We start from the raw sequence: 20,940 nt of genomic DNA on the forward strand, positions 1-20,940 counted from the left end.
ACTGCGACTAGCCGCCTGGCCCCGGCTCCTCCTCTTAAACCGAGCCCGCCCCCCGTCCTTCCCCAACGGCCAAACGCGGCCCCGCCCCACTTCGGCCGCGGGGGTAAGGTCGCGCAGTCGGGGCGCCCCCTATCGTACCGGAGGCCACACAAGCCTCCCTATCGCCAGCAGGACTTGCCTTGCAAGCATGTTGGGTTCTCCGCCACCCAGTTCTCCTGGTCTGACTGGGAGCTGTTAAACCGTGGAAAATTCTTCCCAAGCTAAATTGATTCCAGCCCCTCCAAACCTTCCAAGCCCCAGCCGGCATGAAAAGAAAAAAGAGCAGGGGTGGCAGTGAGAGAAAAAAGTGTTGGCATACCTCTCCACATTTCTCTTCTAGGGGTCTGGTGAACGTTTAGTCCTTATTACTATTTGCAACATATTCAATTAACGCAATACTGAGTGGCCATGTGCCATCATTAGAAAAGAAATCTCTAGGGGCGCCTGGGTGGCTCAGTCGGTTTCGTGTCCGACTTAGGCTCAGGTCATGATCTCTCAGTCCTGAGTTCGAGCCCCGCGTCAGGCTCTGTGCTGACAGCTCAGAGCCTGGAGCCTGTTTCAGATTCTGTTGTCTCCCTCTCTCTCTGACCCTCCCCTTTTCGTGCTGTGTCTCTCTCTGTCTCAAAAATAAACGTTAAAAAAATTAAAAAAAAAAATCTCTAGCTTCCCAGGAGAGTGGAACTAGGAATCCTTTTTCCTAAATTACTTTGTAAGAGGGTTTTAAAAACAAATTTTCTTCAAATGGAAGTTAATGTCAAAACCGCAGGCAGGGGTCTGGATTTGGTCTTTAATGTTTTTAACTATTTGCCACAAACTGTACTAGGATTGGTGGACACAACTGATAGAGTGTCCTGAACTCTAAAGCGTACAGTGAAAAGAAAAAATTCCAAATACATTACTACAATGCAATGTAACAGTTATGCAAGCATCTACAGTACATTTAGAGAACCTTGAATCATCAGATTTCATGGTAGAGATCTCTGAGCTGTTTTTGAAGATTAATTTGGGCCCCCAGACAAAAAAAAATAAAGGGGGGGGGAGAGTATTTTAGGCAATGCTAACCACATATGCTAAATTTCAGGATGATTAGATAAAGATGAAGCTGGAGAATTGAAGTGTGATCCTATTCTTCCGCTCCCTCCCCTCACCCCAGGCAAAACAAATTACTGAACACCTGTATTAGATATTAGGGATAAAACAAGGAACACAAACCTGGTATCTAGGCTTTGGAACTTGAAATCTAGAGTGGAGTTGGGGGGGGGTGAAGGAAAAATACCTAAAACAGGAAAATAAGTAAAATAATTAAACATTGTATTAACTATTGGAAGAAAAGTTGTTGAGATTAATTTGGCCTCAGGGACAGGGAGTGGTTTAAGCCGTAACTAATGTTAAGACTTGGGTACTAGAATTTCAGAACATGAACAGCTCCTGTAGATGTTAATTTTTACAAACAGGTCAGAATACACGATCATAGCCTTCCACGAGTCTCCACAGCCTCTTCGGAATGCCAGAAAACACCCTGCTACAGAAGTGTAGCGCCAACCCACCAAAGAAGCCTTAGGATTTTACACAAGTGCAATTCATCTGCAACTAGAATGCCATGTTTAACTTCGTCTTAGCCCGCATCCAGAACTACTTATATCTCAAGTTTTTCACAGACATCCTTATTTTTTTAGGTGTTCAACAAACATTTTATTTGAGGTACCTACACCCACATGAAAACAGTTTTCTCCCATCCTATCTCACGGATCTACCCATTTTTAATATGGCGGAGGCCGAGCCTGCGCAGTACGAACAAAGAGGACAGGTTCCAGTTTCTAGCGTAACGTTAACGTGCCCTTCTTCCGGTACAGAAGGCTATACCATTCCCGTGCCCAATCATTGTGTTTGTTCTATTCATACATAAAATTTTTTTAAGGTAACATATTCTCATTTCAGCCACAAGAAGATTCTTCTGTCTCTATTATGTAACCGCTATTTATATCGTGGCAGCCCGGAAGCCCTCCCGCCATCCGCGAATGGTCTGGACCGACTTCACCTCCGGTTTTAGGTGTCATGGCTGCCTCGAGAGACTAGTACGAGTTTGCACCTGTGCTCGGGAGGGTCCGAAACCCACACCTGAGAACCCAGCGAGGTAAAGTTGCGTCTTGGTTGTGGAGGCGACAACTTCTCCGATTCCTCGCAATGGCGGCGTCCGGGAGTGGTATGGCTCAGAAAACCTGGGAATTGGCCAACAACATGCAGGAAGCCCAGAGTATCGATGAAATCTACAAATACGACAAGAAACAGCAGCAGGAAATACTGGCGGCGAAGCCCTGGACTAAGGAGTGAGGAGGTCCCTGGCGAGACGCAGGGGAGGGAAGGGGTGGCGGGAGTTTAGGACACCCAGAGGGAGTGGGAGTTGCAGAGGGTGGAGAGCTTGTGTTTTCATGGGCAGGGAGAAGAATATGCGCCCGAGAAATTTTGATCCACCTTTTGTCTCCGCAAGTAGAGCCAAAGGCCCTCTAGGGAGGCTTGCTTTGACTCCCCCTTCTGTCTCTCTTTAACCCGTTTGCCTCCAGAGGATGTAAGAGAAAAACGACAAGCGATTTTTTGGTTTGTCATTTCTCAGTATCTGTATTATCATATATATGCCGCACTCTGCCTTAAGCCTTGTGTCGATAATACACCTGGTTAGGACCTTCAGCTGATCTCAGACTGGAGACTGCACCTGTCTTCAAAAACTAAGTCAGCCCCAGGGCCTCTAAAATAACTATGAGCCATCTTTTAGAGATCTATAATCAATTTTTGATTGCCGTAACAGTTTCAGAAACGAGGGTCCACCCAGTCTCCCAAAATATTACTTCATCAGTTCACATAAGCTAGGAATTATATCAATAGAGTTTAAAGCTCTTTGCCCCTTAGCAAAAGCCCTGTGTCCCTGGGAATGATGACAAGTCAAGGACTGTTTACCCACAGCACTTACCTTTCCTGAAAGCAGATTATGCTAGGGAGAGAGTAAAAAGAGCAGTCTGTCAAATGGAAAGATAGAAAAGACAACAGTGTCAACAACAAAATTCTTCCGTCTTTCTCAGTTTTTTACAAGGGCAAACTCTTGTCAGTATTCAGATTCAGCCGCGTTTATCAAGTATTTAATACAGATTGAGCACTGAGCTAGGAATTTCCATATATTATTTAATCTGCATGATAACCCAGTACTATATTTTTTTTATTTAAGTAATCTCTACAGGCTCCATAGCTCAGGGGTTAGAGCACTGGTCTTGTAAGTAATCTCTACACCCCACGTGGGGCTGGAACTCACAAACCCATGATCAAGAGTGGCATGGTCTTCCAGCTGAGCCAGCTAGGTGCCCCTGCAGTACTGTATTTTCATTACTTTTCTGCATATAAGAAAACAAGCAAATATAAGTAACTTATTTCATGATCACACTGAGGCAATGAACTCTTAAGTGACAATAGACTGAAGTTCAAACCTCATAACTGTCACTAGTTAATTGGCCCTAGAAAATTAATGTATCTTCATTTTTTATCTGTAAAAAGGAATTAAGACCTACCTTTATGGTAATGTCATAAAGATTAGATGAGATAATGTATTAAAAAATGGTCTACAATGTATGTAAATAGGAGCACAGTAACTGTCTTTTTTTTTCTTTTTCCCAGTAAATGGGGGAGCCAAGATTTTAATTCATGTCTGGATGCCCAATACCAGGTCTCCAAATTTTTCAGTTGGGATTGAAACCTGTGGGCAGACATCTTAAAAAGGCTTCTCAGAAACATTGACCACTTTATTAAAGACTAGTTATCAAAGACTGCTTGTCTGCTTACTTCTAGAGCAGGCTATGCATTTTAGGTTGCTGTAGCCTATTAAATATTTGGAAATTATCTGCTTCCCCTACTGTCCGATTGTGACTCTAATTAATTATATTCATCCTAGCTCTCTTGGGCTGTGTCAGTGAGATGGGAAAACGTAATTGTAGTGAAGAGTAGTTTAGTCACATCCACAGATGACAAACTCTGAACTAAAGATACTAGAGCTACATTCTCAATTTTGAAGCAGATAACACAGAAAGAAACCACACCCTTCAACACACTGATTTTTAAGAGTACTGTAAAAGATGGGTTAAGACTAATAATAGCTAGCACTTATAAAGTTTTAGTACATGTTAGGCACTAAGCTAAACACTTTATATACATTATTTCATTTACTTTATTTCCTCCTAACAACAACTCCGAAATATTCCTATTTAAAGATGAGGAAACTGAGGCACAGACATGAAGTGGTAGGCCACAGCTAGCATGGCAATGCAAAGATTCAAACCTAGGCAGATGGATGTCAGAGTCCACATTCTTAAAAATAAGGCCAGAAAGTTAGACCTGAGAATCTTTAGGCACAGCCATCCAACTAAAGTCAGAATCAGAGATTTGGTGATTCCAAAATTAATGGAGAAAAAGCCTACTGAACTGGTCATATAATTCCTTTCTACTTGAATAGCATATTTAAAAAGCTTTTCATACTTTTCCATTCCCCTAAAAGGAAATACTTTTCAGGACTCTGACATGTTTATCATTTCCAGCCCCCTGCAGCAACTTCTGCTTCCTTTTTCTTTCCCATATTCTACAATCTTTCTCCCCCTCCCATCACTGTAAATTCCTTCAATACTTACTTGTTATCTTCACAAAAACTGTCTTTGAAATTGTGTTTTATAAAAGAAAGTTAATTATACTGTGCTTTTGTTTTATAGTCACCATTACTTTAAGTACTGCAAAATCTCAGCATTGGCTCTATTGAAAATGGTGATGCATGCCAGATCAGGAGGCAACTTAGAAGTGATGGGCTTAATGCTGGGAAAGGTGGATGGTGAAACCATGATCATTATGGACAGTTTTGCTTTGCCTGTAGAGGGCACTGAAACCCGAGTAAATGCTCAGGCTGCTGCATATGAGTACATGGCTGCATATATAGAAAACGCCAAACAGGTAAAAATGTTGTTTCTTTAAGTTTAGTAACTCGAATAAGAGTCTCATGGCGACTCTTGAGTTTCTAAACTTAAAACTATCCTCTTTACATTAAAGTTTATATTTAAGTTATTTTCAACAATTTCTATGTAAGATGTATACGAGGTTAGCATGGATTTTTTTTAATTAAATTCTTATACTCAAGAGTAGATCTTAAAAGTTTTCAACGTAAGGAAAAAAAAGTTGTACCTAATGTATGGTGATGGATGTTAACTACATTTCTTGTAGTGATCATTTTGCAGTATGTACATATATTGAATTATTATGGTGTACACCTGAACTAATACAATGTTATATGTCAATTATATCTCCATAAAAGTTTTTTTTTTTTTAATTCTCACACTCAGTATCAGATGTGTGTTTAAATCCAAAATTTTGGAAACAACCTAAATGTTCCTGAATATAAAACTGATTAAATAGATTATGGTATATCCATACAATGAACTGCAAGCCAGCCTTTAAGAAAAATAAAAATTAAAAAGTAGTTATCTATATATTTTATTTACGTGGAACAAACCCCACAATATTTTGTTGAGTGAAAAAACAAAGTATAGAACACTGTATGTGGTATACTGTTGTTTTTGTATTAATCTACATTTATGCAAAGAATATATCTGCAAGATAAGTATGTAAGCAACTGGTTATAGTGGTAACATCTGGGCTGAGGAACAGGATAGTTGAGGGAAACAAGGTGGGAGGGAGACTAAATGACCTTACTGTACTTCTTGTTAATTTTATGCTTCAGGTATTATGTTTCAGTTATTATATATGCCAAAAAAAATTTTTTAACCTGAAAGCAGCATATGCTATGAACTATTCTGCATGCTATTACTTTATCATAATGCTATGTAAACAGACAAATTACAGGTGTTTCTAAAATTAAACAGAAACCTCAATCTTCTTTGCCCTCTTCTTTGTTAGGTTGGCCGCCTTGAAAATGCAATTGGCTGGTATCATAGCCATCCTGGCTATGGCTGCTGGCTTTCTGGGATAGACGTTAGTACTCAGATGCTCAATCAGCAGTTCCAGGAACCATTCGTAGCAGTAGTAGTAAGTATTTTTGCAACCAGTCTTAATTAAGTTCTTCACAAAGATTTATTAAAGCAAGTATACTGAGAAATAACAACTATAGTAAAGAGCAATGATCTGGTGTCAGTATGCCTAGGATTGAATCTGAATTTCACCTCTTATAAGCTGGGACTTTGAACAAGTTACTCTGCGTCTCTTCTCTTATTCTATAGGATGAGGGTGATCACAGCACCTATGTCTCAGTTCCCTGCGCATAATAGGCATTCAGTAATGTTGACTGAATTGAATAAGTCAGGAATTGCTAGAGCAGCTCTTGCTATGCTCAGTGTTTTAGATGCAATCCAGGTTACCATAAGAAAGATTGAAATTGTTCATCTAGTAAAAGGAAACTTTTGAAAAAGGGCTAAACAAATCTTCAAATAACATTCTTAAATAGTATAATAACTAGATCTAAATTCTAAATTCACTATGAGATTTCTATACTTACCCACTTTATTGAACTTTTTTATCATTTTTGGTTATTTTTTTCCTTATTTTTTTCTATTATTTGGTTTATTTTAATCAGTGTTTGTGTGTGTGTATGCATGTAGTATTATATATACATATGTATTTCTAACTTTATAACATTTAAACAAATGAAGTATTTACATATATATTAAATATATCTTTCTTGTAGATTGACCCAACAAGAACAATATCTGCAGGGAAAGTGAATCTTGGAGCCTTTAGGACATACCCAAAGGTAATTTTTAAAATTTTAACTCCTTGTAATTTTTAAATGACTTATTTTTAAAGTCATATTATGGTTAATATCTTGTTTTGACCTAAAACAATTTAAAAATATTTACAAAATAGCAGTCTAACTACCACAAATTGTCCTTAGCAAAAGACAACATATTTATGCTATGTATTTTTTGTTTTTTAATGTTTATTTATTTTGAGAAAGACTGCACACACGGGCAAGTGGGACAAGAAGGGGGGGGGGGGGGGGGTGGAGAGCCTCCCAAGCAGGCTCTGCACTGTCATGTGCTATATATTATTAACTTTACTAAAAAGTAGTCTTCATTTGTTAATAAGTCTCTGTATGCCCATGGCATTCTGACAGGAACTAGACAAACAAGCTAAAAACATCCGTTTCCTTCTCTGCAATCTGAAATAGATATTAGCATATGTGTATATCACCTAAGGACAAGAAAAATGAAAATCCAGCCATCAGCCACCAAATGGGGTTGAGGGAGAGTAAAAGCAATATACTTTTTTTTTTAACTGGAATGTTTAAGTTCAATATGTGGCTCCCCAAAATTAATGTTTCCATAAATGGAAAGCTTCATAGGAAACATGTTTCTATGTTTTTTTTAAACCTTCTATTTTCTTCATTTTTGTTGAGGGCTATAAACCCCCTGATGAAGGACCTTCTGAGTACCAGACTATCCCACTTAATAAAATAGAAGACTTTGGTGTACACTGCAAACAGTAAGTAATTTTAAAATGTATCTGATGCCAAAGTCATCATAGGAAACCATAAAGATCATCAGTCTAAGCCCCTAATTTTACAGATGAGAATAAAGGTTCAGATGAAATGTATTTCATAATACCTTTTAAAACTGCAGTAAGAATATAAAATTTAGGATAATGTTTAAAATTTTTATTAATAATTGTTTTAACCTAACATGTTATTTGCCTTTCACACAACCATAAACATATCAGTGTACAAGATAGTTAGCTCATTAATGAAATTGACAGTTGAGAGAAGTTGTATTCAGGGCCAGCCTGACACTAGCATGTCTACAAGCCCTCAAAGTACCCAAGTTCCATTTAGCAAAAATTCTTCCTAAACATTTTCACTCCAAAATTTAAAGAAGCCATGTTAAAACCAATGAATTATATATACTCTTTAAGATAGTCAATCTTACAGTATATGAATTACATCTCAATAAATGTTAATTTATTTATTTTGAGAGAGAGAGTGAGTGAGCAGGGGAGGGGCAGAGAGAGAGAATCCTACACTCCCAGCACAGAGCCTAACACAGGGCTCAAACCCTTGAACCATGAGATCATGACCTGAGCCAAAATCAAGAGTCAGACGCTCAACCATCTGAGCCTCCCAGGCGCCCCTATATCTAAGTTTTTAGAAGTGTTAAAGCAATGAAAACAGTGTTCTCTATCTTCTAAATATATCTTGCTACCTAATATTGACCCAAGCCAACACCATCTGGATCCTGAACCAGAGCACTACTAGCCTTCCAACTAGTCTTCCAGCTTCTGCCCTTCACCCCTTTAAAGATCTTTTGTCAAAACTGAATCTGTTAAAATGTAAGTCAGATCACATTCCTCCTTCTCCAGAATGATTTCCTGTATCACCAAGAATAAGATCTATAGTCCTACTATGGACTACACAGTCCTATGTGATCTGACCCCTACTACCTCTCTGAGCTCATCTCCTATCACAAAACCCTTGCTTTTCCAGTCCAGCCATAGTGGCTTCCTTTTGGTTGTTAGACAGGCAGATATCTGCCTCAGGGCCTCTGCACTTGCTGTTCCCACTGCCAGGAAAATTGTTCCTTATTTCCACACGGCTCACTAACTACTTCAATCATGGAATATCTGTTTACGGGTCACCTTAACAGAGAGAATGCTCACTAGTCCTCTTGTCTAATATAACACCTTCCTGTCATTCTGTGTTTCAGTTTCCCAGCTCTATATTTCTTCTTAGCACTTAGGACCATCTGATAAGTTTTTGCTTCCTTGTTGACCCCATTAGAATGTAAATTTCATGACACTAGAATTAATTCACTGCTGTATCCTAACATTTTAAACAGGGCATGGCACACAGAAGGGTAGGCATCCTCCACCCCCCAAAAAATGTTACTTAAATGATTATTTAGTATCCCATTTTCTCCATACCTCCTATCTTAACTTCTAGGAATACCCATGACTACCCATGTACTACTACTCTTTATTTTTCTGTTCAGAAATTCTTAGAGAATTCTAGAATTTCTAAAATTGAGTTTTTAAATATATCTGTCATCCTTGACATACTTATAAAAAAAATATATTCTTTTTTATTTTTCAGTTAGAGGCATGGGATTAAATCACATAATTTGCCCTATTGAAAAAAATTTAAACCATTCCTGTTTGAGAGAATTGCTCCTAAGCATGGAAACACCTTTGCTGTGATACTTTAATTTTCAGAGTAACAATTTTTTTTCATTTATATTGAGTTACAGTGGTATAAAAAGCTTACACCTTTAATACCTACACTGCTTTTTTCACCAACTGCAGCTTTTGAAACAAAGACTGAAGCAGTCTATGCTTTCTGTATCTAAACAAACCTGCATTTCCTGTTTTACTGAAATAAGAGTCCATCAGAGAAGAATAGCCACTTTCTAGCTATCTTCATTGCTAGAGCCTAGAATTTTGAGCCTGGAATTGCTAAGATATTCAAAGATGTTCTCTTAGGATCAGTTCCTAAATAAGAGAGAGTAAACTTTTTCATAGGGCAAATGAGTGGCTTACTTGTCCCAAGCTGAAAGAGCAGGGGTTTGGAGCAGGCTGCTTACAGATCCATTTCCTAAATTATTTGGTGATGAGGTATTATTTGCAATTTATATTGATCTTTTTTCTTTCCTATTTTAAATCCCACATCATATTGCACATCCAAAGTCTGTTTTAAACATAGAATATAATGTAGATAATAAATATTGTCAACTTTAAAGAATTTTAGTGAAAACAGGACACAAAGTGTTTTTAAATAAGCTTGTATGTTGTCAGTATTTATACAGGAACATGGCTTAAAGAGTAAAATGGTTCTGTGAAACTTACTACAAAAAATGATTTTGTACCATTCCCTTTCCCATCCCCCAGAGACAGTCACTTAAACCATTATTATAGATATTCCTGTAAGTATTTACCCCATCTCTTCAAACAACATGCTGATAGTGCTACTTCTCGATTTTCAGTTCTAGGCAGTATCTATTATTGACTTCCTATACAGAAGATGAGGATTTAGCTCCACAAGTAATTTTGAATATTCTTTTTGTTTTCAACTCTGCTACTGAGATTTGCAGCTAATCACTACATATTAAACAAAAATTTTCATTGCATCAGCCTATGGAATTAAAACAGTAATTACATTAAGGTGATCCATAAATTTTAAAACATAAAGCCTATTCTAAAACTTCAAGTTTGAGTTCCCTTATTTTCCATCCTTTATAAATTGGAATATCTGTTGCTATGTTCATCTTCTCATCTCTTTTTTCCTCAAGTATCAGCAATACAACCCCTCCTTTCTAAAGCTGACCTTTCCACCTGGCACTTCACTTCTTAAATACTCTCAAGTGTCTACAGTCTGGATGTAAAAATAAAACTGAGGCTTTTGATAATAGATACAACTTTCCATATCCTTTCTCTTCCTTTCTCTGCCACTTACTAGTTTTAAGGCTTTCTCTGTAAATGTTTGTCTATAAACTGGGAATAATAAATGCATTCTTTGTATGGTTATAGGGAAGACTAAATGAGAATATATGTAAAGTACACAGGAAATAACAGGTGCTCAAAAAATACACTGTTCCACTTCCACATTTCACTAGCTATGCCCTGTCCTTCTTCAGATCTGCACAGGTATCTTAATGTTGAAAAGGCCCTCACTTAATTGCACAACTAACTTGAGCCTGAGCCTTTCTCTCTTCACATCTGCTGCACTGCAGTAGTATCTTTTGTGGTCTTCCTGCCTACAGTTTCTCTGTAAGACATCCTACCACAGCCAGCTTTCTTAAAACACCTCTTTGGCTATATCATTGTTGTAAAACACCTCTTTGGCCATATCCATCACCTTCCAGGAGTCCCCACTATCTAGAAGATAAAGTTTAAATTTTTTTTTTTTTTAAGTTTTTATTTTTAACTCCACTTAGTTAACATACAATGTTATATTAGTTTCAGATATATAATTTAGTGATTCACCACTTACATATAATACCTAGTGCTCATCACAAGTGCAATCCTTAATCCCCATCACCTATTTAACCCATCCCCCCACCTATAAAGTTTAAAATTCTTAATCTTTTATGTAATGTGTCCACCAACTGGACATTATTCTGCTATGGCTTAACTGTCCAGACAAAGTGATTTACTTACCGTTCCTTTTGTGGCTTTCCTGTTTGTAAGTGGATGCTGCCTAATGCCCTCCTTGCTGTTAACATATCCACACCATAGACTCATGAAAGGGTTACTCTGAGTCCTGCCTTCTTCCTGGGGCTTCTCTGGCAGTTCTGTCTACACTAAGAGTACTCATTTAATTATATTTAATTAGTAGGTGATTATTTTATATATGCACTATAGCCTCACTTCCTATAATTCAGCACACATATTTAATTTTTTGTGTATCCATACCACATCTCCCCTATAAACAGTAATAGGCTCCTGAAGGTAAAGAAGTCCCTGTGTTTCTTTGTATTTACTAATATACAGAACCTATTTATTACTTTAAAAAATATGTTTTTTCATACATTCAACCAAATTTTTCATATTTCTTGCTCTCCCTGATTATAAGTTAGGCACTTTCGGAAGCAGAATTTGAGGTACTCTAAGGACTCTGCTTTAAAATTTGCTTTCCCAAAAAGTAGTAGGTCCTAATTAGGAGATTAGAAAGGGAGAAATGGGAAATCCACATGTCATTTTCAGTATATTTAAAAACCTATCAAAAATTATCATTGACCCTAGAGAGGCAATTCTTTAAGTTTATGTGCTATTGGATAGAATTTATGAATTCAATAACATAGATAAACATATGTCATTCAGACATAGATAACATTCAAAAAAATAGATAAACATATGTCATTCAGAAGTTCTGATTGGTTGTTGATTAGCTTGGGGGACTTTCTGGGCTCTACAATGGGAAGAAATATAACACAAGAAAGTTTAGTTAACAGAAGATTTAAAAGAAGAGTAAGGAACCCGTGGCTACTGATTGTTCTATTGAACTAAAAACTAAAACATAACTATTTAGATATAAAATGTAATTCTTTAAATTTGGCCATATCTTTTATATATGGTTGAATTGTTTTGGTTTTTGTTTTTACTTATTAAATTTGTGCTTTTGTTTTGTAGGTATTATGCCTTAGAAGTCTCATATTTCAAATCCTCATTGGATCGCAAATTGCTTGAGCTTTTGTGGAATAAATACTGGGTGAATACCCTGAGTTCCTCTAGCTTGCTTACTGTAAGTACTATATTTCCAAGGGATGCATTTGAATTTTATCTGAGCTATATAAGTGGTTTAATATCTGGAACACTTTTTCATAGGAAGGCTATACCTGACTTGGCCAAGATATCAGGGCTGATACCAGATTCTGTATGACCAGACCTAGATTGGGATACTAGGCCAAGCCAAGGTCTTTGTCATATACTACTGAGACTAAGTCCAAATGACAAATATAAGCAGTCAGTTGCGGGTGAAATCTGCCCCTGCCTTAAAGAGACTTCCAGAGAGAAAAACACAAATAATGTTTTTTGTTCTGTCAGGTGTCTCAGTTGGGACTCCAGTTACAAGTGACAGGAGACCCAACCAAACTGGGCTAAACAAAAAAGTGAATCTTGTAAGATGCAAAGTCTAGGAGTAGGCCTTACTTCAGGCACAGCAAGTTTGCATTCATATATTATTATTAAGTCTTGGTCTTTCTGTGTCAGGTTTGATTTCATATCAGTTAGCTTCAGTTTCAGGCTGAAAATAAGATGTCAGCATTAACCTGGGACCTCCCAGCCCCTCAGTTTCCCCTTCAAAAGAGAACATCTAGATACACACACTCACGCATAACCCCAGGCCAAACCTCATTGTGTCTGAGCCTTGTTTAGATCACATTCCCATCCCTAAACCTGTTCCGGGCCAAGGAAATGAACACCAAGAGTGGCTGCGCCAAGTTATATACTTCACTGTTAGGCTGGGGTAGAAAAAACTCTTTCAGGAGCACATGGACTAAGAATTAGGAAGGGTTATCCCCAGAAGAAAATCAGAATACCATTAACTTAAAATAGCAGATGCTGGGCAGCAAAAAATAAAATAAGTCACTGAATCTTTTCCAATTATCATTAAAACCTAACATACCTAGAAAGGTATTTTACAGCTTGGTCAGGAACAGTTGCTTTCCTTTTTCTTTTTCTTTCTTTTAAGTAGGCCACCTCATATTGTACAGTATAGCATAATGGTTAAACCACAAAATTTGGTATGAAATAAACTCAGTTCAAAGAAAAAAAAATTCTGGCACTTCACCAGCTATATGACCTTCAGAAAGCCGTTTAATGAGCCTGAGCCTTCTCTTGGGTTACCCTGAGAATTAAATGAAATTCTTTTTTTTTTTAAGTTTTATATATTTAAGTAATCTCTACACCTAACATGGGACTGGAACTCACAACCCCAAGATCAAGAGTCAGTATGCTCTTCTGACTGAGCCAGCCAGGCGCCCCTAAATGAAATTCTTTATGTAAATAAGTAGTTAGCAAAGTGCCTGGCATATAATAAAGCCTCAATAGGTTACTGTTATTTTTTGTTTGTTAACAGGAAAAGGCCTCACTTGAGCATATTTTCTATGATTTTTTAAATTTTATTATTTTTTTTTTTTATTTAAAAAAAAAATTTTTTTTTAACGTTTATTTATTTTTGAGAGAGAGACAGAGCATGAACGGGGGAGGGTCAGAGAGAGGGAGACACAGAATCTGAAACAGGCTCCAGGCTCTGAGCTGTCAGCACAGAGCCCGACACGGGGCTCGAACCCACGGACCGCGAGATCATGACCTGAGCTAAAGTCGGCCGCTTAACCCACTGAGCCACCCAGGCGCCCCAATTTTTTTTAATTTACATCCAAATTAGCATGTAGTGCAACAATGATTTCAGAAGTAGATTCCTTAATGCCCCTTACCCATTTAGCCCATTCCCCCCTCCTACAACCCCTCCATAACCCTCTGTTTGTTCTGCATATTTAAAAGTCTCTTATGTTTTGTCCCCCTCCCTGTTTTTATATTATTTTTGTTTTGCTTTCCTTATGTTCATCTGTTTTGTCTCTTAAAATCCTCATATGAGTGAAGTTACATGATATCTATCTTTCTCTGACTAATTTCACTTAGCATACGACCCTCTAGTTCCATCCACGTAGTTGCAAATGGCAAGATTTCGTTCTTTTTGATTGCCGCATAATACTCCATTGTATATATATACCACATCTTCTCTATCCATTCATCCATCAATGGACATTTGGACTCATTCCATCCTTTGGCTATTGTTGATAGTGCTGCTATAAACATTGGAGTTCATGTGCCCCATCGAATCAGCATTCCTGTATCCTCTGGATAAATACCTAGTAATGCAATTACAGGGTCGTATGGTAGTTCTATTTTTAATTTTTTGAGGAACCACCATACTGTTTTCCACAGTGGCTGCACCACCAGTTTGCATTCCCACCAGTAGTGCAAAAAGGGTTCCTCTTTCTCCAAATCCTTGCCAACATCTGTTGTTGCCTGAGTTGCTAATGTTAGCTATTCTGACAGGTGTGAGGTGGTATCTCATTGTGGTTTTGATTTGTATTTCCCTGATGATGAGTGATGTTGAGCATTTTTTCATGTGTCAGTTGGCCACCTGGATGTCTTTGGAGAAGTGTCTATGATTTTAAATACAGTTCTGACAAGCCTTCTGTTCTTTTTTTTTTTTTTTTTTTTTAAGTTTATTTATTTTGAGAGAAAGTGCAAGCACAGGAGGGGCAGAGAGAAAGAGAGAATCCCAAATAGGCTCCACACTGTCACCACTGAGCCCAACATGGGGCTCGATCCTACTAACCATGCGATCATAACCTAAGCCAAAGCCAAGAGTCGGACACTTAACTGACTGAGCCACCCGGGCGCCCCTGTTCTTATTTCTTACCCTCAGCCATCAGAAGTAGCAAATTAGAAGGAAGGAGAGTGATCATTATAGCATACTTTCATTAAGTGCTTCCTTTGTGCCAGACACTGCTAAATGCTTTATATGGAGTTATTTCCTTAGAGGCAAGTTTTCTAATAACAGCCAGAACTGACACATGATAGCAGGCGGAGTAAACACTAAGACCAGGGCAATCTAAATCTTTGTGTAAAGGCAAACAGCTCTACATACTTAGCCAATGGCCATCCCTGTATTCTAGCATTGCATGTATTGAGGATATTAATAATCAAGTACAGATTAAATTATATTTCCTCTTGTGGTTTTATATATGGTAAATTGCAGCATTTAAAACAAAAAATTTATAAATATATGTTCAACTCCTCTCTTTCCCCAGCTAAAGCATATAACCTAAAAACTACAGAAGAAAGTAATTTTCTGACTTAATTACTTCCCTATACTCATTCCATGTGTTTGAAATATAATGTCATTTTATGTCATTTTAATAGTATAACTGTTGCTGCCATCCTACATTTTTAAGGCTTGAGATAAATATTCCAAATGTGCAGTGGTCTGCAAACCTTAGTTTTCAAATCTTTGGGGGCAGAGAATGTATTGGTGTCCTAAACCATTTAGATCTAGACAAAGTGAATATAATTGCATCGTTAAAAAATATTATCAGCCTATAAACTCATTGGAAGAACTGGTAGCCTTGTAAAAGGCCCTGTGTAGTGACTGATGACGGCAAATAACTTCATGTTTGGTGGATGAACTGTATTTCATGTACATGTCTTACAGTCTGAGTAAATAGAGTAACATATTGTTGCCAAATTTTTTATTAATCTTCATTCTCTTCTATTGAAGATAAATGGAATATGTACTTCATAACTCATCTTTGTGAAAATTTGTTTTGTATTTTAGATATCCCATAAAAATGCTTAAGTGTTTGTAACGCTTAAGTTACATATGTAACTGTTAAAATTTTTCTTTTTAAAAAGTATAAAATATTAACAGATAAAACAGTATATGTAGCACTTACCAAATGTAGGTGTTTAAGCAAGCATACAGCAATATTCTAAAATATAACTAGTTATAGCTAGGTGGAGGGATTATAGGTATTTCCTTTTCTCTTTATATTGTTCGGCATTTTCCAAATTTTCTGCAATAACTATTAATTTTATAATCACAAAAGCTAAAACAAATTTTTTAAAAACTGTTGTTAAGTACTAATTCTGAAAGTTCAATGAGAACAAATAAAATTAGCTAACAATTATTAAGCCTTTACCAGATGCCATGGACAGTCCTAAGATCTTTATATATGTTACTTTAGATACATCACTTAATGTAATCTTCATAAATAGCCTTAATGTAGAAATTACTGCTGTCCTCCTCCATTTTCAGAAAATGAAAGTCCAGAAAAGTAAAGGAGTTTTCCCAAAGCCTCCGACTAATCTGCAGCAAGGCCAGACCTGAGACTCAGACCTGTGTACTTTAAAGCCTCTCATAATAACAAATATTAGATTTAAGGAGTCGAAAAGAATTCCAAATTTAATCTTTAAATTATAAAAGGGGGAAAACTCTAAACTTGAACTGTTTGAACTTTGGAGTCAGTTTTTTACAAATAAATTTGATTTCTTCACTATCTACTTATACTTCATGGTAGAATTCTTTGTAAATGAAATGTTCTAAATAGAAAAAAATTAATTCATATATATATATATACATATATATATATGTATATGTATATGTATATATACACACACACTGACACAATACCATTTTCCCTACAGAATGCAGACTATACCACTGGTCAGGTCTTTGATTTGTCTGAAAAATTAGAACAGTCAGAAGCCCAGCTGGGACGAGGGAGTTTCATGTTGGGTTTAGAAACACATGACAGAAAGTCAGAAGACAAACTTGCCAAAGCTACAAGAGACAGGTAAGAGCAAATCTATTCCTGCCCCTCTTTTTGTTTCAAAATTTGCACATTATATATAGTAGGATTCAAATTCCTTTTCAACTTATTTACAACTTAGAATTGTACCTGAGTATTAATTTCTTGAGACTTTCAGGAGTTGTCAAATGCACATTTGAACCTAGAAAATTCAAGTTAAAACATTAAAGGCTTAAAGATCTAAGTAATGTAATGAAAAACTCCCAGTCACCTTTTTCAGATTTAGCTAGAAAGTATAACAAAGAAAACCAATCCATCGCTGCATCTTTAAAAGAAAAAATTTTTGCAAAGGGACATGCCAATCTATTCTGTCTTACTCATCTGTTAAGGGTTTATGTTGAGATTTCTTAAATTGATCAAATTTCACATTTTTATGAAGTTTCAAACCCCTAAATATCACAGAAATTATTGCATCTCTCTTAAGTGATTCTTCTGAAATTATCCTTAATACAGTAATTTAGTATCCCAAATCTCACTCCCAAAAATTTGTTAGGAACAAACCTAGAATGTGTTCTCTGATAACTTACGAAATAATCAGGTGGCCCTTCAGATACATAGAGGACTGGGAAGAAATCTAAATAACGTTTACTTTCACGAAGGTTTGACTTTTAATGTGATAATTAGAAGCAGAGAGGAAGGGAAAACTATGTTGACATCTCTATAAACTGACACTTTGGTATGCAGAAAAACTGGACTGGTCAATAGGAAGGAGAAGGGAAAGCCAAGTGTGTTAGGAGGGAGCCATCTTGGGTTAAAATCATCTCATTCCTTTCTTTTCCATGAGTTTTTAGAAGACATAGGGCTGGTGGCCTGGATAAAAATTACATTTTTCTTTGATATTAGGTCTCATTTTTGGTACCTGCACTGAGTGTATGTTTTTGCTAATCTAGATGTTGTCTGTGATTTGTAATTTTATCTACATTTATATCTCAGTTTCTTATGAAGCAAAAATTTCACAATGGGAATGTCTCCAATTATGTAAGAAGAAAAGTAGGAAGGAAACAAATAGTAGTACAAAAGTAGAGAATTTTCCTGTTTTGGGTAACTTTATAAGAATCATATCTCTTCCAAATATTGGTGGGTTTTTGTTTTGTTTTGTTTGGGTTGTTTTTTTTTTTTTTTTTTTTTTGCTTTTAATTTTTTATCAATTCTAAAATCTAAGTCGTTTACCCATTGTAACTTTGACCTTTGGTGATTATTTCAGAAAAAAAAAGTATAGGATTCTTTAAAATCTTTTTTATTCTAAATAATAAATAATAAGGAATGACAGATTTTAATGTAATATTAGAATCGGTCTTTAATTATGACATATATAATTTCAGTCACCTTCCAAAACAGGACTTTCCCCAAAACTCCTGATAAGTAATAAAATTAACTTATGAATTACAGTAAAACTTTGGATTGCAAGAAACTTGTTTTTGCAAGTATTCTGCAAAACAACCAAATATTTCTAATAAATTTTAACTTGATAAGCAAGCAGTGTCTTGCAATACGAGTAGTATGTGATGCCAAACAGCGCATGATCACAACTGAGTCAATGGTTCTTGAAATTCGCTTTGATATATGAGGGCTTTGGATTACAGGCATGTTTCTGGAACAAATTATGCTTGCAAACCACAGTTTTACTGTATATCATATTTTACACTGTTATTCTCTTGTGAAGGTTCTAGTAAGTATAGTTGACTCTTGAACAACATGGGTCCACTTATTCATGGGGTTTTTTTTCTATAAATACAGTATAGTAGTGTGACTGTAGGTTTTCTTAACACTTTATTTTCCCTAGCTTACTTTGTTATAAGAATACAGTATATAATACAGGTAACATACAAAATATGTGTTAATCATCTGTTTATCAGTAAGGCTTCCTATCAACAGTAGGGTATTAGTAGTTTAGTTTTGGGGGAGTCAAAAGTTACATGTGAATTTTCAGCTGTGCCAAGGAGTTGGTTCCCTTACCCCCCACATTGTTCAAAGGTCAACTGTAATGAAATCGTTAAAAGATATGCAGAAGGCTAAAAATCAGAAGAGTAAACTGTAAATTGTTGTGATTTGTGGAGTATGAATAGAAATGAAAATCATTATTGGGGGTACAAGGATAGAAATGGGGGGTACTTGCGTTTTCGAAAGTTTTCAGCTCTTGTGACATTATGTGATGTGTTTTTTTTCTTTGCAGCTGTAAAACTACCATAGAAGCTATCCATGGATTGATGTCTCAGGTTATTAAAGATAAACTGTTTAATCAAATTAACATCTCTTAAACAGTCACTAAGTAGGCTTTTTGACTGAAAGCCAATATGAGAAAAATACTCAAGTAACACTTTAAAACCAGTTACCAAAAATCTAATTAGAAGTATAAGGTGCTCTGAAGTGTCCTGAATATTAACATCCTGTAATAAAGCTCTTTAAAATGAAATTGTTCTTTCATTATTTTTCTAGTATCCTTTAATGTTCTTAAATATAAGGTAAAGAAATATTTATTGGAATCTATTTTTTAAAGACTCTTGCCTATCTAAGTCAAAGAATTTCAGCACTTTACCTGCCATACTGATTATCAGAGCCACTTTTCAATTTGCCTATACCTTCTTTTGGTAGTCCATTAGTAAAAATATAATTTGATTTTTTTTGTTCTTATGAAATGTTAACCAAGTCACACCAAAAATTATTTTCCTGAACAATAAATAACTTAAGACAGAGCCTAACATAGGTTTTCTAGGTATTCAAATATTTACCAAGTACCTTTACTGAACAGGCCTAATTTTATTCTGCAGATATTCTAAACCAGAGAGACAAGGCCACTGTCTTCACAGAACTTACCATGGAGGCTAAAGCTAAGTTAACAAGAACCTGTGTGTACTAGGAAGGGAGAAATAGTGTGCTGGGAAACTCAGGAGGAACACTTAAACCAGAGAGGAGTTCCCAGAGTGAGCTTCCTGGAGGAAGTGACCTGACATAAAAATGAAATTTAAAAGACAGGAGGACTAGCCAGAAAAGCAAAATGAGGAGGCAAGTTTATAAGCAGAGAGTATAGCAATGTGTAGAAGGCAAGAGGCAGAGAGCAAGAACCTAGTACCTTCAAGAACTGAAATTCCATCAGACCTGAGAGTGTCCAGTTGGATGTAAGAAGTAGCAAGAGATGACTTTAACAGATGAGTATAGATCCTGCAGAGGCATTTGGGACTTTATCCCAATAGCAGTGGGATCTTAAAGGTTTTAAACAGCAGAAATGTACTAGATTGATGTTTCTAAGAGCACTGTTGAGAGATCTGGGGGTGAGGGCTGGCTGAGAGCAAATGAAATGACTTGTGGAAGATGGTGAAAAGAAGACAAATCATGGAAACATCAAATATGAAAATCGGCAGAGGAAAACGAGACCACAGGAGCAGAAAACTTTTAAGTAATTTACCCATGACCTGACACACTGCCAAAAAGGTCAAGGAAAACAAAGCCTAAAAGTTTTCCATTGGGTTTAGCAATGAGGTAGTCTATGGTAAGATGAAGAAGCCCATTAATACTAGTATCCAAATACATTTTCCAATGGTTGATGTGATGTTAGCATTTTGGTTTCATTTTGTAACCCTTTAATTTTTTTTTTTTTCTAAGTAATCTTTATGCCCAATGTGGGGCTTGAACTGATGACCCCGAGATCCCGCTAAACCAGCCAGGTACCCATTATTTTGTAACTCTATATAAAAGCAGGTATCCCCAATTTCACATGGTTCAAACTGACCTCCATTTTTATACCCTTTAAGAAAAAATGACTGCACTCAACAAGCAGCCAAAACAATCTACTGCCACAGTCTTCAGCAATACCTTTAGGAACAATGACAGGGCTGAATGGTTAAGTTTTTGACATGAAAGAATAAGGAGTCATTGGAGTCACCATGAAAACATACTAGGAGCTTTCATTCTAAGATTTAAATACAGTTAATCCACATTTAATTTGACATTCATGACCTAAACAAGACACCTTCGTGTTATGGAAAATGCCTATAATAACAATTAC

General features: G+C 36.4%; 1 protein-coding gene across 2 annotated transcripts; it reads left to right on the forward strand.

Moving 5' to 3' along the window:
- The first annotated feature begins 18 nt into the window (after window positions 1–18).
- COPS5 (COP9 signalosome subunit 5) lies at window positions 19–19,350 on the forward strand. 2 transcript variants are annotated; one of them, XM_049633676.1, is made up of 9 exons: window positions 19–103; window positions 2,032–2,173; window positions 4,782–5,016; window positions 5,977–6,105; window positions 6,761–6,826; window positions 7,472–7,557; window positions 12,190–12,301; window positions 16,774–16,922; window positions 19,111–19,350. In XM_049633676.1, the coding sequence occupies exons 2-9, from the start codon at window positions 2,058–2,060 to the stop codon at window positions 19,193–19,195; spliced, it is 978 nt and encodes a 325-aa protein (XP_049489633.1). In that variant the 5' UTR covers window positions 19–103; window positions 2,032–2,057; the 3' UTR covers window positions 19,196–19,350. The 2 variants fall into 2 exon arrangements, with proteins under 2 accessions (XP_049489633.1, XP_049489632.1); XM_049633675.1 differs by lacking the exon at window positions 19–103 and having other exon boundaries at window positions 2,083–2,366.
- Window positions 19,351–20,940: the final 1,590 nt, after the last annotated feature.

The sequence above is a fragment of the Panthera uncia genome, chromosome F2 (genome assembly GCF_023721935.1).
Source record: "Panthera uncia isolate 11264 chromosome F2, Puncia_PCG_1.0, whole genome shotgun sequence".
Classification (NCBI taxonomy): Eukaryota; Metazoa; Chordata; class Mammalia; order Carnivora; family Felidae; genus Panthera; species Panthera uncia.

Coding starts and splice junctions, on each gene's coding strand:
- COPS5 (XM_049633675.1), top strand. CDS start 2,224: ATGGCGGCGTCCGGGAGTGGTATGGCTCAGAAAACCTGGGAATTGGCC. Junction 6,106..6,760: donor AACCATTCGTAGCAGTAGTA/GTAAGTATTTTT, acceptor TCTTTCTTGTAG/ATTGACCCAACAAGAACAAT. Junction 16,923..19,110: donor GCCAAAGCTACAAGAGACAG/GTAAGAGCAAAT, acceptor TTTTCTTTGCAG/CTGTAAAACTACCATAGAAG.